Source organism: Polypterus senegalus, chromosome 12 (assembly GCF_016835505.1).
Source record: "Polypterus senegalus isolate Bchr_013 chromosome 12, ASM1683550v1, whole genome shotgun sequence".
Lineage (NCBI taxonomy): Eukaryota > Metazoa > Chordata > Cladistia > Polypteriformes > Polypteridae > Polypterus > Polypterus senegalus.
In genome coordinates, this window is record NC_053165.1 from 57,674,552 (window position 1) to 57,692,005 (window position 17,454).

Here is a 17,454-nt window from a genome sequence, read left to right on the forward strand (position 1 = left end):
ATTTTAAAATACTCCTAATTGTACAGTATATAGTCTCTGAACAATTTAACACGCTCTTATATTTTGGAATGTCTACCCCCATACTCCTAATCATAATCTTAGTTCATCTAACACTGCCTTGCTTAAAATACTGCAAAAATGAAGCATAAGTAGTAAATTCATTTTTTGTTTTTATGCACAACCAAAAAATAAAGTAAAACCATAATACTTTACCACTGAATATGCACCAGATTAATGTGGTGGAGGCTGGGAGTGTTTGTGGTGATTGGCTGTTACCATTAATGCATTTGTTTCATAGAGTAATAATTAATAAGTTCTTCTCTGCATTTTTTCAGATTTCAGTGCTCTATACCACTGCCACTTGATCAAATTACGTTACAATGATGGGACAAATGAAGAATTCTACACAGTGGTATTTAGATATTGCTTTAATTAATAAGTGTTACATTTGTTGGAATGCATGGAAAACCTGCATGGTCTTTGGCTTTAGAATCTCTACAGGTTTATCTTCTGTCTTGAGTTTTAGCTTTCCTTTCCTTCCTGGATATCTGAACATAGTATTTAATTGTTAAGATGAACATTTACCATCGCCTTTTTACAGTTTTGAATAATCTTTTATAAATAATTGCCCTTTTGTTTCACTTTCTCATTTGAACTCTCTTGAGGCATCTATTATTGTAAAACATTTCAAACTACTTTTGTGTGTGAAAATCTGCGATGTAAATGATATGCTTCCATAACATTCTATCGTTTTTTTTTTTTGTTGTTGTTTTTTTTAAGTAAAAATTCCTGACGGAAAAAATGTTTTTCTTAATTTAGAAGCTCCATTTCGGCAACTTGTTGATGCATAGATTAACATTTTTGCCGCATGGTTCAGCTACCATGTTTAGTCTATGCGGAGTCTGTATGTTCTCCTGTGTTTGAACAGAATTTCCCATAAACTGTGTGTACCTTTTAAAAAGTAGAAAGAAATTTGCCCTGTGTGATTGTGCATGAATGGGCCCTGAGAGTGACTGGCTGTCAATCCAGGATTCATTCTTGACTCACATCCAGTGCTGCAGGGATATGCTCGGGCTCACCCAAGAGATAACCCAAAAATGGACTAATCAGATTTGAAAATGTTACATCTGATTTAATGTATATCATTGAGGGTTATACGAAGTGTATTAACTAAAGTAATTATATTAATTAATTGTAGGATAGGAGGGCTGTGCATTTGTTAGCACTGCTTCCTCACAGCTTACTGTTCACTTGCCTGATATGAGTGTACTTGTTGTTTTATCTTGTAATAGACTAGCAATCCATCCAGTGTTCATTCCTGCCTTGGAACAAATCCTCCCAACATATACTCCACGGAGGCCTTCAGTGTAAGTAATGGATTCTAAAGGTGAATGAATAAAGGGAATGCATGAAAGATAATTGATGTAAGTAATTACATATGCAATTGTATAAATTTATAAAATTGTTCAAGTATAAATTATTCAAACATTGGTTATTTTAAAAATGTAATGCATACATCTATCAAAGCTTGGGTTAACTTTCTAGGCTTTAGACACGGCCGTGTACCCAAAATTCTACAATATTTTTATTTTCTTCCAAAATGCTTTTGCAATATATTTTCTCAGAATATATTTTGAATTTCATTACATCCTTAGCAGATTACCAATACAGGTATTTGAAAACCATATAGTACTTAAGTTAAAAAATAACAAGCCATTAACTCTAACTAATTAGTTGTAAACCATATGAATAGGAAGGTGCTATAGCCTGTCAATTAGGAACTTCAATTCACTCTCCTGAATATTCAGTTAACACACTTTTTTCAATGAAAAATGAATATTTTGTGTCCAGAGATACTGAAGTTGCCATAGGAACTGTGGGTAATTTAATAGCACACTGGATTGGATGCACGTTATTCCCTCAAGATGTTCAGATTCCATTTTATCTGTTAGGACTGTTGGTCTGTATATTCAAGAAAGTGTTGCAGCCTCTTTGGACATTATTTGTGGGGGGAAAAAAAAAAACACTGATAAAGTGAATGATGCTGGTCTGTAATGTCCCTGCTGTTGATAGTGTTGCATGTAAGACACTTTGTCAGTCATTCAGTTGGAGAATGTTTTTTATGCCTAACTAAAATATGAAAGTTTGTTTATTTTATAAACACTTTAAATGAATTAGATTTTTTTCATTATAATAGATGTCTAGCAGGTGAAAGAACTTGAAGAGTTTGTCTTAAGAAAATCTGCTTAGCGAAGGCAACCAAGATTAATTCTCAAAAATAACATTAGTGAAGTCTATGGAGAATATCAACCCTTTCAACTGCAGTACTGACATAAGTCTGTAAGGGGCACCAAAACAAACACATTCATAAATGGAACATTCCAAAACCTTGTTCTAGAAAGACACTTGAAAACTTTGCTACTCCTGAATGTTTGCTTTTCAGTTTATTCATTTATGTAGGTGTTTATTATTTTACTGTTATGATTTTTGTGTGTGTTTTGCTTTTTCAAACACATTACGTACTGTGTGGATAGAGTGATAGATATAAAATATTTTTTGGGCCGAGTTTGGAAATTGTGCTGAATAGACCTGAATTCAATATTCTGTCAAGAAATCTGATCCTCCTCTATTGACAGTCTTTAGCCTGACTTTGGGTTATGTTTCACCATGTTTAATAAGGCAATATCTTAAACAAAATGGAAAAATAAAGCTAAGTGTTTTAATTGGCTGAATTCTAAATCATTTATATTTGTTGTCCAGAAGACAGAAATCGTCTATAAAAAGTTGATGGCATTGATTGCTAAAACCACAATCTGATTACAAACTTACTTAATTGGGCATGAGTGGAATATACAATGATAAAAGGACATCTTTGTATGTTTTAGATCAAAAAACATGCTTTTTACATAAAATGTAAGTGTTAGTAAATCATAATTCTAATGTCTCTATGCATCTGAATGATTATCTGCACTTTATGTCCAGGAGATTCTTGTATAATAAGGAGCTGTGGGCCAAGATAAGAGAGTGCAGTACATCTGTGTAGTCTTGACAGAGATGTATGGATGTACAGCTGGAGAAAATGTTCAATAAATTAATTTTAAACCATGTGCCAGTAAAAGACATGAAAATGTAAAGGCATCAGATCAATAATGACCACCCAAACATTACTAAAGATGCAAGATTTACCATTGAGGAAATGATCAAACAATCCCGCTAAACACTTTGGCCAACAACAAGCCAACTTAATTCAAATATTCCATGTGAAAAGATTTGTCACATATATCTATGAAATTCTTTGCTCTGATGTTCACCTCTCAATGCACTATATAAAATAAAATATGAGGGGTGGTCTAAACTTTTTGAGATTGATGTCCTATGAGAAACTCCAGTTAAAAAAAAGCTTTTCTCGGCATTATCTCTATAAACACACATGCACTTGTTTCAGTGTTCACTAAGATTTCAAGTGGGGTGTTTATTATCATGTGTCATGGTCTGATTGGGGAGCAGGTGGTAGTAGTGCAGAGCCAGGTCTGTGCAATAGAGTGTTGTGGCATCTTTTGAAATCCATTATTTTGCAGAATGGTCTTTGCAACCAATGCAGTGTCAACAAGGGCAGAAGGAAGAAGGTTAGCAGGGTTTCTTTGATACTTTTCCATGGATAATGCAAACACCAAAGCAAATATCTTGCCTTGTAGTGTTAAAAATTCAGCACAATGCTTTATTTTGAGATTTTTTGAATATTTGCTGAATTGTTCTGTACAACAAAAGGTGCAGTGTAACCACAAATGCTGGAAAGTTTTAATTCACAAATTTTAGTACATAGGAGGTAATCTGTGGTCACTTGCAAAATTGGCGGTTAATCCTGCCATCTGTTCCCATACTCTAAAGTAGTGAAATTCCAAGAGTTGTTTGAGAAGGGCAATTCTGATGACTTTCAGAAAATATTCCACTTTGGGCAAGAAGCAGATATCTGTGTCGGTCTCCTCTAGCCCATCATTTTCTGTGAGTGCCCTGGTAAGTAATGCAATAAATTACAATATGTTTATAAAGCAATATATTTACAGTGCACTATGGTACTACTGTGTATTTAATAGGGCATTCTGGTTTAAATTGTGTAATTTCCCTAGTTGAACTGAACTGGAACTTTACTATCAAATAAGCACAGTTACTCTAAGCTTCCTTTGTTTTTACATCCATATGCTTAACAAAGCAAGTACAATTAACACAATATAAAATTCATGGCACAATCACAACATAACATAGAGTAGTCAGGAAACACAAATATATAAATAACCTAGATAAAAGCAATATAGTCAAGAAGCATTGCACTCCTGCTCATAATATATCATGCAAGTTTTTTTTTTTTTTTATAAAGTAAACACAAACAAAATTTAGATTGGTTGGAGAAGTTTAGGAATCAGGAAGACAGCTGAAACAGAGACTATGTTTAACCAGAGGCACTGCAGCAAGTAAGAAACTGCTTCTACGTCTAGTAGTACTTGCTTTCAGTGACCACTGACATTTCCTTGATGATAGTAACTGAAGACATGGTTGCCTGGGTCAGTGTAGTCTTTGCTTGTTTTTCCAGCTCATTTCCTGACCCATGATATATACAGAGTCCTGTTGCAGACTTATCTTGCCTGCAGCCTGAATAACCTGCTGCAGTTTACTTCAAGTGAGTTGATGCAGTGCCATACCAAAATGCTATGGAGAAAGCAAGGGCACTTTTATTCATGACTCTATAAAACTGAACCAGCACAGAGTGGGACAAGTTAAACTTTTAGTTGATGGTGGAAAAAAAAAAAAACATGCACTGCTGAGCTGTTTTGGTAAGAGCAGTTATGCTTCTTATCTGTTCAGACTGTGTTGTGACAAAAATGCTTACATCTTGTTGACAAGTGAAATCATTCATAACTCAGGGTGCAGGAGGTGGGGAGAGTATCCTGCAATCCACAACTGTTACTGTTTTCAAGGAATTCAAATTAAGATCATTGACAATGCACTTCACTCAGACATAACACCTCATCCCTATCTGTGGTCAGGTCAGTTAGGGTGCTAATATCAGCAAACTTCAGCATGTTAAGTGATAGGTCACTGGAGGTGCTGTAATTGGCTCAAAGAGAAAAAAAATAGAACGGACAGAACCCAGCCCTTGGGGGTCTCTGCTCAGAGTCAGGGGCCCTAACTGTCTTCACTGTCTGAGGGCTTTTCCTTAGAAAGTCAGATCTATGCAATATAGATGGCAAATTCCAGTACAGGCAAATGTACAAAGCTGAGCACGAAACAAGTATTTTAACATTCACAAAGAGAGAAATGTTTTAATACGAAGGGGCCAATGGATCCCATGCATGTGTTAAAAGCTGACATCTAAAGGTACCAATTCTGCTCTATTAATTTGTGCTACTTGGTAACTTTTTTCCATTCATTTAATTTTCATCTAAGTGGATTTTCCTTTAATGGCTAATGATTGACTTTACAGGACTAAACACTGGTCAGAATCCCAAAGCAGGCCTAATAAACCAGCAGTCCCACAGCCCCATGAGGATTACTTTTTATTCCATTTCACTAGAAGCAAAAATTAACAGGAACTCTGTTTTACTTGTGGTTTATGGCTGAATAAAGCTGACATTGTTTGATACTATTGGTTACCAGCTTTTAATTCCATTTACAAATATGATCTCAGCCTTTTGAATTTTTAGATGACTCCATCTATTTTGTTCAGCCCTTTCTTAGCAGGCATTGCAGTCTAGCGGACATGGACTTGGACTTGAAATTACAAGGTTGCCATTTAGATTCTAGCTGATTTAAAGTATGTGACCCTGAGCAAGTCCTGTGACCTGTCTGCTCTCGAGCTGGAAAAAAAAATATGGAAAACAGTTGGACGTTTAAAGTATCTAGGGATGGTATTCAGTAGAGAAAGATTTAAAAATAAAAATTGTGAATTTTATTTTGGATAGGACCATACATAATCCTACATTCTCATACATACACCCACTACATTCTCAGTTGGAATTGTTGCCTTCAGGTCACAGGTTCAGGGAGCCAATGATAAAAAGCAATCAATTCAAATACTCTATAACCAACAACAACATAGCACATTTTCATGCAAACAATGTAGCTCAACGTTCCTTTACAAGATGAAATAAAAAGCAACTTAATATAAAACAAAAGACTATGCAGTAATATTGTACAGTATGTAACATATAAAAAAGTAATGTCAGAAGGACTGAAAAAAATGTAGTTAGGCTGGAAAAAAAGACTACATCTGGAGGGGCAATATATGGAAGAGACACTTTATAGCGGCTAGTTGGGCAGATACACACAGATGGCACTATATAATAGATAGAGGAGGCACTAACATGTAGCTAGCAAGTCAGATTAAATACGAATTGCAGTGTATAATAAGATAGATAAGGGGCTATAGAATAGATAGACAGCCAGGCATAAACAAATTTCACTGTGTATGGTAAAGCACTTTACAATCGATAGAGCCAATAGGATGCAGATTACAAAGAGGGTCAGATTGTTAAGTGTATAGAAGCTGAACGGACCCCCCAGGCGCGTCCACTGACTGTAAGAGCGCGCTCGTTCGCAGTGTCTCTCTGAGGTGTCGCTTACTCTTGGGCTCGATAGGTACGTTGGGTGTGCCGGCGCGCACTCCTCCACGCTCTCGCCACCGCTCGCTCATGTGACCCTGTTTCGTTAATTCCTGCAGTACCGCTATCTCTCTCTCTCTCTCTCTCCCGCTCGCTCGCTCGCTGACTGCAGTGTGTTTTAAAGCCGTCCTTTCGCCGACTCCCGCACACTTGGCGCGCTCACTGCACTCTTTTTGAACTGTTCATTACACACGCGCACACACACAGGCGCACTTGGTTTTTGCAGACACCGAGCGCCTGTGTGACTCACCCCTTCCTTGTCTCGCCAGTGTGTGTTCCCGTACTGCATTGTTCCGTTCCTTTGATTTTTTTTTTCTTATTTCGCTGAACATGGCGACCGCTGCGGTGTCGGCGGCGGCGGCTGCTGCTGCTACGGGCGGCGCCTCTCATCCCGCCTTTGGGTCCGAGACGGTACGCGGGCAGATCTTTGACGTGGGACCCCGCTACGGCAACCTGTCATACATAGGAGAAGGGGCATACGGCATGGTCTGGTGAGTGAGTTCTTTGTGCCTGTCGAAGGGGGGCGATGGGGTGCAGTCGTCGGCGCGCGGACCTGTTGAACGCTCGAACTTGTTGACTGCAGCGGCTCGCTTCGCTCGAAGGCGGGGAGGGATGTGAGGAGGCCAGCGGGATGCTGAATGTGCGGTTGCTGGACGCTGGGTTCTGTTTGAATGGCTGTGTTTTACTGAAGCATATTTCAGTTCAGAAATGACGACTTCAGTACAGCGCTGCGTTGGGTTAGGCTGGTTTTTAGGCGTCCATCAATCAGTCTCGGCAGCAATGGAACAAACGCTTGACGGGACGCCAGTCCATTCTGGTACCTCAGGTAAACGGCGTGGATTTCGGGGTGAAAGACGAGGCACCAGAGCGCGAAGAGAACGTTCAAAGCCAGTGCGGTAAGCATCAGATTGGAGATGCGAGACCCACACTACACAGCTTGGCGTTTAGGTATTTAGCTAAACTGAATTGTGACAAGATTAACTATAAGTTTGATATTACCTGTTACTTTTTTAAATGCACCTTGTTTATTGATCATCAGATCGTCCAGTTATTCATTAAACCCTGATAACCTTTAAGAAGAATCTGGATGAGTTATTGGGACAGCTTAGCTACAAGTTCAAAGGAGCTGGAAGGACGGAATGGCGTTCTCTCGTTTGTCAGATTTCTTATGTGCTATCACAGCTTAGGCTACCTCAACATCTTGTACAGAGCAGTGGAATTCATTCGCACTTGCCAAGAGAAGAATCTAGAAGAGTATATTTTTTTAATTCTCCTTAATAATGCCTTCATCAGTCTGCAGAGTATATTACATAAATAGGTATAGTGAAATGAACAATGATACTGTGCAGGTGTCCTTTCCTCCTTCATCCCAAAGATGTGCAGGCTTGATTCGTTCCTAAATGATCAGATTGATGGACTGGCATCCTGTCCCGACCACACAGCACAATTACCAATGTTAAATGAACACTTCAGGGGTGTATATTCATCAGTTCTTTTCACATAAACACTATTAAAGTTTTTTTCAACGCAGTTAGTAAAACAGTAGCAAACCTTCTGTACAATGCTGTGGCAGCCTCACGTTTCAGCTCTTCTCATCTGTGCACTTGAATGAGAAATCACAAAAATAGATGGACGGTTGCTGTTGCCTCCTTGGTAAGTAAAGGTATTGTGCTGCCGATTTTCCAAACATACAGGCTCTTGTTTTCTTTCAAATTATACTACTAACGATTATTAGAGCAGCCCTGCGATGAACTGGCAGTGTGTCCGTGGTTGTTTCCTGCCTTGTTCTGGTGCTGTAGGGATTGGCTCTTGTCACCCATGACCCTCATTTTGTAAAAGCAAGTTTGTGAGTATTATATTTTAGAGCACTTTTCATATTATGCATGTTAAGAAAGCACTTTCATTAGTATATACACAATCGATTAATACACAAACAAACAAACATTAAAAAGGTTGACGCATTAAGTGTCAACATCCAAAGCAGAGCAGGTTCAAGGCAGGTTTTAGGCCACAGTCTATATAGGTAGCAGCGGATGTGAAGTTGGAGCCCGTCTCCTGCTCCGGACACATGTCCATCATAAGCAACTGTGCTACATTTGTACATTAGTGCAATGAGGGGTCCATGTTGCTGCACCACCATGCTTCCCACAAGTGATTCTGTTACCAGTTTTCTGTTCAAGACATTTCATCACCTGGACCCACAGTTGATTTCTGGCTTAGGTACCATCAGTGTAGACTTTGCATGGTATCCAAGTGCTGGCCTGGCCTTCTGTCCAGGGCTGGTGCCAGCTCTGCAGGAATAAGTGGATTCGTAAGACAGGTGGGTGTAAATTTCACAGCATGATGATACTGCAGTATTCCTGTCACATCTGAAAAGCAATGAATGTGTGGCTGCAAATTGACCCAGAGAGAGTATAGGTGTAGTGGACTGACATGCTCCCTGTCCAGGGTTGGTTTCTGCCTTGAACTTGATGCTGCCAGGGTAGGCATTAGCATCCCATGAAAATGAAATGGAATATCTGGCTGGGTAGCGAGCGCTCATAATAAGATATGTAAAGGTGCAGAGAGATGAGAAGCATGCAGTGGTGATGTACAAAGATTTACAGTGCATGTTGCAGAAGTATTGAATGGTGCCATATCAGCAACAGATAGACAGGTATGTAAAGTACAGCACTAAGCTTGCTTCTAAAAAGTGTAGGTGTATTTAGTAATATGCACAGTTTGGAAAGACACACAACAGTAGTTGAAAAGCAAAAATATTACAAAAAAAAAAAAACAAAGGTTCAGTATTAAAATGTCAGGTTTAAAAGCAGTAGAGAGCAGGAGGGTCTTCAGAACCCTTGCACTGGAGGCCTCCCACAGCCAGTCGCTGTGGGTGTTGACCCGCTGCAGAGCCACTTCCCTGTCAGGTTTTGTAGTGCTTGAAAGGTCGGCTTTGGAGGATTGCAGATTTCTCATTGGCCAATACGTATTCTACAGGGCTTGATTTCAGAGCTTTGAAGGTGAGTAGCTGAGGCCCATGTGTGGCACTGAAATGGCTGTGGGTGTCAGGAATGCGAAGAGGGAAGCCTCAAAGAAAATTTCAGGTTTTTAGAAACTAGACAGTATTTCGTTTGTAAAAATAAAAGACAAGCGTTCATTAATGCCGCTTGGTGGAAAGTGAATCAGCTGAGTACGCTTCCACAAGAGGCATTGATTGCTTCATTACTTAATCAATCAGTGTGCAGTTCAGATTGCAGGGGACTGATTGAATTCATTTGCCTGCCTCACCAGCTTTCTCAGGGATGTAATATAAATCGTCCAGTGGTGCAGTACCATTTATCCATGCGAGAGAATCCTTCAGAGCGTTTTTACATGTTGTCTCCTAGGGCCCAGCTAGCTAAATGGAGAATACTGATGGGCTCATTGGTTCTGAACATGCAATTACTTCAGCAACGCTTCCCATCTTTGTTGGTCCTATGACTTTCTGCCCTGAAGACTCTTATCAATTTTGAAATCCAAGTGACGTCTGAAGACCTTCTTTGAAAGCTGACATTCACATTCTTAACCTTTAGTGATGGACTTTTTGGGTTTTGGTTTGACTACACACCACTGCACAGTTTAAATCTAGTTACTTACCAGTGCTTTCTGTGTTAGGCCTCTTCAAAATACCCTGACTGCAGTGATCAAGTCCATAAATGTTTGATTCCTTCAGGTCATAACATTTTAATTGTATGCCGCTCCTCTACTACAGCCTGAAACCCAATTCAGGATAAGCCTGTTTCCTGTTTTAGCCCCTCTGCCTTCCCGGTGCTTCCTGGTGTCACCCTTGGATCTTACATAGTTTCGTTGGTTCTTCCTCGGTGTGAAGAACTCTTTTGCCTGACTGGGAGTCCCTTCAGGAAAGTCATACTGACTGTGATGTCACTGATTGGTTTAGCCAGCGACATCCTGCCTGTGCCATATCTCGAACTGAAACATTGATGGTCTCTCTTTAGATTTCTGTGCTGCAGAAATTCAATACATTTTCAGCCTTGTCAATTGTAAACCGTAAAAATGTTTGGTTCCTTTCTTCTTCTTTTTTTTACTTCTCTCTTTTGTTCTTTTAATATACACATGAGTGACCGCAGTGATGCAGTGGGTAATAGATACTGCTTCATAGGCTGGAATTCTGTCCTTTCTGTGTGGAGTTTACATGCTCTCCTCATACCTCATGAGCAGTCCAGTTTTTCTCTCACTGTCACATAGACGTCCATGTTAGGTGAACATGCAGCTCTTCAATGGCCGCGGTAGTTAGTCCATTGTTTTCTACTTGTGCTGCTGAGACAGGCTCAGGTTCACAGTGAGGATTACATGTTATGTCTGATAAACCATATTTGAAATGAACAAGTGAGCCTCTACTAGTGCTCTTAGTTGAACAGAAAAATATCTAGAAACCAGGCCGTTGCTCTGCTTCATATTTTTGTTAGAGGGCTGGAAAAGCAACATAAGAGATTATAGTGACACTATGTAAAGTCTTTGCTAATATCTGTTACATTTTTACTTTTTCATTGTGGGTTTTCTTGTCTACTCAATGTATTGTAGGTTATTTCTCTCACAGATACTTGGGTCCGTGTAAACTAAATGGTCTTCATCTTGCTCAAAATATTTTCATTTTGGGCGAAAAGCTCCCATTACTGGAGGAAATGGCATCTCATATTTCAGCTCTGCCATCCCATATTCTTCTTCATCGAGATGTTCCTTTACACAGTAACATTATACAGTATACATTAAACAACTTACTACAGTGTAAACACCTTCTGTAAACAGAAAATATTCCTAAAAAAAATCACAGGGTTGCAGACCTTTCCTTTAACCAATAGAGATCACCATCTTTTAACTGCTTATTAAAATTACTTCTTACATGTTCAGGCAATGGACAGCAGAGCTCAGGGGACTTGATTCCACTCATGGCCTGCCTGCCTGGAGTTGGCACAGTCATTACCAACCACATCCCAATGATGTGATTGTTGGCTCTAATTTAGCTCTGTTTTGAGCTGGCATTCCACATAAGGTTTGTTCCTAGCTCGCACTCTGCCCATGCCAGTCATTTACCTAATGAAATGGGTTAACAAGATTGATGTTCAATTTCAGGATTCTAAAACATCCTAAAATGTTAAAGTTATAACTTAGACAAAGGTTCATTGAAGTATGCAATAATGAAGGCGAAACACATTGTAACAAGCAAGAGTGACTTTACAATGACACTAACCGAATTTCGAGAGAAAATAAAAAATCAGCATCCTCCCACTCTTAAATGTTTTGTTTTTTCTGCATGCACACAACAAGTACACCTCTTAGACAGGCTAGCCACATGTATTACATGTGAACGCAGACCATACTGTATTTAGAGTTATGTTAAATTAGTCAAGACTCTGTTATGTCGTATTTCCTGGCCAACTGTGGGAAATCTGCATTGGATATACTTGTAGTGAAATGCATGCTGGCTGCTGTGCCTGCTGTAGTTTTTGGCTGCCTTGTAGCTTTGATCATTTATTTTCATTACTGACACTGGATAGTTCTGTCTTGCTGCCTCTTTATACTTCCTTTTTCTTTTTTCTTCCCTTTTCAGTCTCTTCCCTCTGCTTACTACAAGGCCTAGAAAGAAGTGTGACTCCTTTTTTTTTCCCCTTTTAGTGCTTTTTTAGTTTTATTCATGCTGTGTTCACTGGTGTTGGCTGAGCTTTATGTTAAAATATTGCTTTACACTTTAGTTACCATTCATTTGAGCAAGTGTCACATAGTCATCTGTGAGAGAAGCAGTTTCATTAGAAATGTCTGGCTCTGAAGCATAGATTAACAGGGAACAGTGGCCATTTTAAAATGGAAAAGATAATTTGATGGGATGAGAGGAATCTGCGGTGTTAAATATGGAATGTCACATACTGCGGCCACTCCTTCTTAAGTTGAGCTGCCTGAGTTGGAGTGTCGCAAAGGAGAGCATGTAAACATAATTGGGTGCCATTATGAACAATGCTGCATATCCGCTCTCTCATTCACTAAAAGGACTTTTGGCCACTGCATTATTCAGCAGAAGTGTGTTAAGGAACATAATGGGGGCTCCTTTATACCAACAGCAATATGCCTGTGTAATGTCTCACCGGAACTGTGACAGCCAAATCATGAGTTTTCTTTCTTTTTAGTCATTCTGGTGTATGTTCAAACCATAGTGTGTGTATGTTCATTTATTTAGTGAGCTCGTTAAAAAATCTATTCTTTCTATCTATCTATCTATATATCTATCTATTATATACTGCCTATCTCTATCTATCCTATCTATCTATCTATCTATCTATCTATCTATCTATCTATCTATCTAAGCACTTAACAACAAATGGTGATAATATCAGATTCACCGAGCTCTTCCTGCATCGAGGCACATTCAGCCTGTATTCTAAGCTGGACTCTCTCCGAGTAATCTGCCAATTTTAATGAAGGCATGCACTGTACAGCCATTTTTCAATGATGGATGAGCAAACAGATATACATAAAAACAGATGCCAAGTCAGTTTTATTTATGTAGATATAGTATATCTGTTTTTCCTGGGCTTGCCCAGGTATTATTTTTAAAATGCTGCTTTAAGTTTAAAGTGAGGTAATATTGTGTTTAGGCTAAATGCAATTGTTGATCCCAATTTGTTAGGAGATTTGACTCGGCTGGGGGTTTACAACTATTGTTTCCTTAGTGTACAGCTTCAGATATGACAAATAAACAGAGCTTGACAGGTTGTGTGACACAGAGCAAATACATTTGAGACTCCAAGTTACACTGAATAACCTAAATAGGCATCATGGCCTCACCCCAGCCGGCTTTCCTCAACTGTAAAAAATAAAGAGGAAATGCTTAAAGGGATAGTCAACCCAAAATACTGTTGTTTATGTTACTGACCCCATGTAGTTTGCACTGATAGCTGAGATCATTTTTTTAAACGTATGTTTTCATGAAGTATGAAAAGGAAGATGTTTGTAATATAATAGATTTCAGTGGTGACAAAGTGAAAAAAGTCCATGGGGAAAAGAGAAGAAACATTCTGCATTACTCCCCACCCAACTGTCCTCCCTAACACTCGACAGTAGTCATTTACCATTGTGTCACCATCGGGTTCTATTATATAAAAAACATTATTTGTCTCCATTGTATATGAAAATATATGTTTAATTATTTTTCTTGGCCTTCACTGCAAACTACATGGGTTAAGCCACATATAAAAAATTTCAATTTGTGGGTGGATTATTCCTTTGAAAACGTTTCTGGTGCTGAACTTCAGTTCTGTACATGGAAGTCAAACATGCCAACCATTACACCACCATCAAAATGGACAGCACTGTTTCTCTGTTGATAGATCACACAGTAGTATTTCTTGGCACTCGTTAAAACCTCAGGCTTCTCTCACCAACCCTTCCATGAGGGGACAGGGGTTCAAGGTCAACAAGTTTCAGTAGTGGTGCAAAGTATCAGTGGGCCTAATTTCAAGTCTATGGCTTGAAAAACAATCAAATTAAAACTGTCCTTTGTAGATTGTTTTTTATTGATCTTGTTCTACTGTCTAAACATTTGCAGGTAAAAGTCAGCAGAAATATCAAATATATCATAAGCTCTGAAAGATTACTTTGTTTGTAACATGGACTATGCTATTTTCATTCCTTTTTCAAGTTTCATGTTGTATGATCATGCAATTCTAGTGAATCTCAGTAGGTGCTGCTGCTCTGTAAATACCTTAAGTACCGAATTAATGGTGATGCAGACCTGTTAATAACCGGCACACTGAGAGTGAAATGTGTCATGTCGACTTGACGTAAAACAGAATGACCCAGCACGCTGTTTAAACTGATCTCTCAGTGTAGCGTAAGGAGATTTGCTGCAAAGTAGTGTTTACATATTTTATTATGGAAATTAATTATTTATATAATGGACAATGACACATGCTTCTGACCCTATCACTCACATGTCTGCCAGCGCCTTGGGATTCTCAATTGATTAAGCAATTAAGAGTCCTCTGGAACTGCAGCCTTTCCAGTCAACCACATACTGGAGGCAGGAAAACATACTTCATTATTAGGGTGCAAATATATGTGTGAGTGTGTATAACCTTATTGATTAATGTAGTAAGGTTACAGACATGTTTTCTGAATTAACTAAAATTTATTTTAGATTTTTTTCCATATATCTTGGTCATATTACAATTTAAAAAAAAATGAATGTGAGTTTAGATAAATCTATTAGCAGATTTTATGCTATGGCTAAAGTGTTCTGTAAAATAACATTGACCTGGGAGTTAGCTGAGCTGCTACTACATACGACTATGAACTTCCATATAATAGGGGTATTTGATCCGGACTATGAATGGGTACACTAATCCTTTTCTGGCTTGGATCAAATGCAACATTTGATTTGAATTTCTAGTATGTAATTATAAATTCTGGTGAATCTCCTAATTGCAGCCAAAACCACAGATGATGATAGCTCAGAATTCTGTAAATGCAGTTTTCAAAAGAAAAAATCAAATCTGAAACTGGTAAATAAAAGAAAAAGGTTAAAATTGGAAAAAGAACACAGGGGTTGGATGGAAGATGACTGGAAGAGTGTGTTAGGCTCAGCATCCTGGAGTGGTCTTTTCTCTGTTTTCGTCAGATGTGATTCAACCTTTCAGGATGAGGTATTGATGCTTTCAGGAATTGTACATCCTATTTTGTGACTTGGAGAAGTTCCACAGGAATCACTTGATGAAGATGTGTTTTACTGCTGTTTGAAATGCACGTTAATCTCTCTAACCTGTATGTTTATTCATCTCATGAATGACTAGTTGCTTTAACTTGTTTTCGGTTATGATTTTTCAGCATGTCTTTTAAGAAGTTCTGATTGCTTTAATGGCAAAGTTTTCTTTGGGTCCTGTCTGCAGACCACACTGTCGTGTTGGGAAAGCTGTCTAAGCTGCCACAAATAGTAACAAGATTTTGAAATGTTTTGCTTCCTTGAAAAAAGCTTGATTTTTTTTTTTTTAATACACGCCTTAAGTTCAATGAAGTAATAACACAGGTTTTTAGCTTCTGTTTTGGTCTAGTTGTCTCACAAGGAAATGAATAGAATATGGTGTGCTTGACAGTGCCAGGCATGCTTTTTATCCTCAGAAGGGGTGCAAGGCATTCATTGTGTGCAATTCAGAATATTTTCACAGCAAATTAACCAGCTGTTGCAACAGCATTTGATCCTTTGTGCTTCTTTTTGTCTAAAAGAAGAACTATTCAATTAAATGTTTTGTATGGCTATTGAAATGATTCACTTATCCCTTGTCTATAAATACCTTCCTGTTTTTTAAGCAGTCTCTTTGTAGGAGGAGACCTTTAAATTCACATTAATGTATGTTGTTAGAGTATAGGTCATTGTTTGTCCCGGATTACACTTTGCCTTTGCAGTTTCTGTGTATATTTGGGCTTTTCTAATGACAGTCCTGAATATAAAAAATGTATTTAGTGTGCTGACTGTTTGGTCTGTTTTTTAAATTCTGTCCCTCTCTTTGATCGACCCTGAGATGGGTCACCCTGAGGTGAATGAGTTGAACGCATTACTTGTGTTCATCTCATCTCTTGCCACACTTTTCGTTGCCAGGACACATTTACAGCTTGTTTAGGTCCTCCAATCATTTTAAAAACCGCATTCAGTCTTGACTGGCATCAGGTCTTTGGTTCTTTCATGAGCAATTAAGGGCACAAATTACAATATGTTGTTTCTGTGTGCTTTTAGGAGATCAGTGGCATCCTTTAATACTTGCAGAGCAAAAAATGTGCCCAGTGCATTTGCATTTCGAGTTGCCAGACTTGCCCTTGGGGCAGGTCGAAAAACGTCCTTCAGTCATCTCCAACTTCTTTTTAAGTTTCTTGCTGCTTGTCTTAACTACTGTTGAAAATGAAGTACTGGGCAAGCTTAAACCCTTTACATTTAGTTGAGTGACTTCTTTATTGCATATACTGTAGACTACTGAGGACCTTTTCCGCCATCATAGTTGTTTTTTTTTTTGTTTGTTTTATTTTGCTGCACCTTGCATTGCTTTATTTTTTAATTTCTTTAACTATGTTAAATGATTAATGTTTTGTAGATGGAGTAAGGTGGAGTGTTGGGACAAGGGCAACTTTGTATCAGTACAGCTCAAAAATGTCACGGAGCATCTTTTAATGTAGTGGGCTAAAGTAGCAGTGTTTGAGTTCTGAAAGAAGATCTTGTAGGCTCATTTCCTTTGAGGCTTAGTGAAAGAAAAAAAGCAGTTACCCAGCCATTTGCAATGTGTTAAAAATATGTGTAGCTTGGTTGGTTTGTTTTATGTAAAATGGGACTTTCTTGGTATTTAGATCAATTTCTGGCAGGTTCCTTTGACAGCTGGCAGATGCAAAATTATATCAGGATCAATATATACTGGAATGTGGTTTAAAGAGATGCCAGTAAAATGTTTTACAAAATGTGTCTCTCCTTTTTTTTTATTGAAAAGCATTTCATGCAGATGTTGATGGTAAAATAAACATATTTTTGAACAATGTTAAATTTGTAGGCTAACTGTATTTTAAATTTCTTTACACAAAGTATAGGAGACATTTTGTATAGAAGTCAAAATTTTGATTTCAGATTTCAAATAAAATTGCAACTTTTGAATATACCTAAATATTACTGCTGAGTGTTGCATGTTTATGCGTGGTGTCATGAGTGGATCAAGCAGTTTGTCACTTTTCACTACAGTGCCAGAGCCAAGCTGATGTTAGCAAACAAAGACTTTTCTTTGAACCAATTTCA

General features: G+C 38.3%; 1 protein-coding gene across 1 annotated transcript in view; it reads left to right on the forward strand.

The window, feature by feature from the left end:
* The first annotated feature begins 6,716 nt into the window (after positions 1 to 6,716).
* Positions 6,717 to 17,454, forward strand: part of mapk1 (mitogen-activated protein kinase 1) — a 61,897-nt gene continuing 51,159 nt past the window's right edge. Inside the window, exon 1 of the mRNA XM_039771559.1 lies at positions 6,717 to 7,147. Within this exon, the coding sequence (XP_039627493.1) occupies positions 6,987 to 7,147 (161 nt within the window). The 5' untranslated portion in view covers positions 6,717 to 6,986. The remainder of the gene's footprint in view (positions 7,148 to 17,454) is intronic.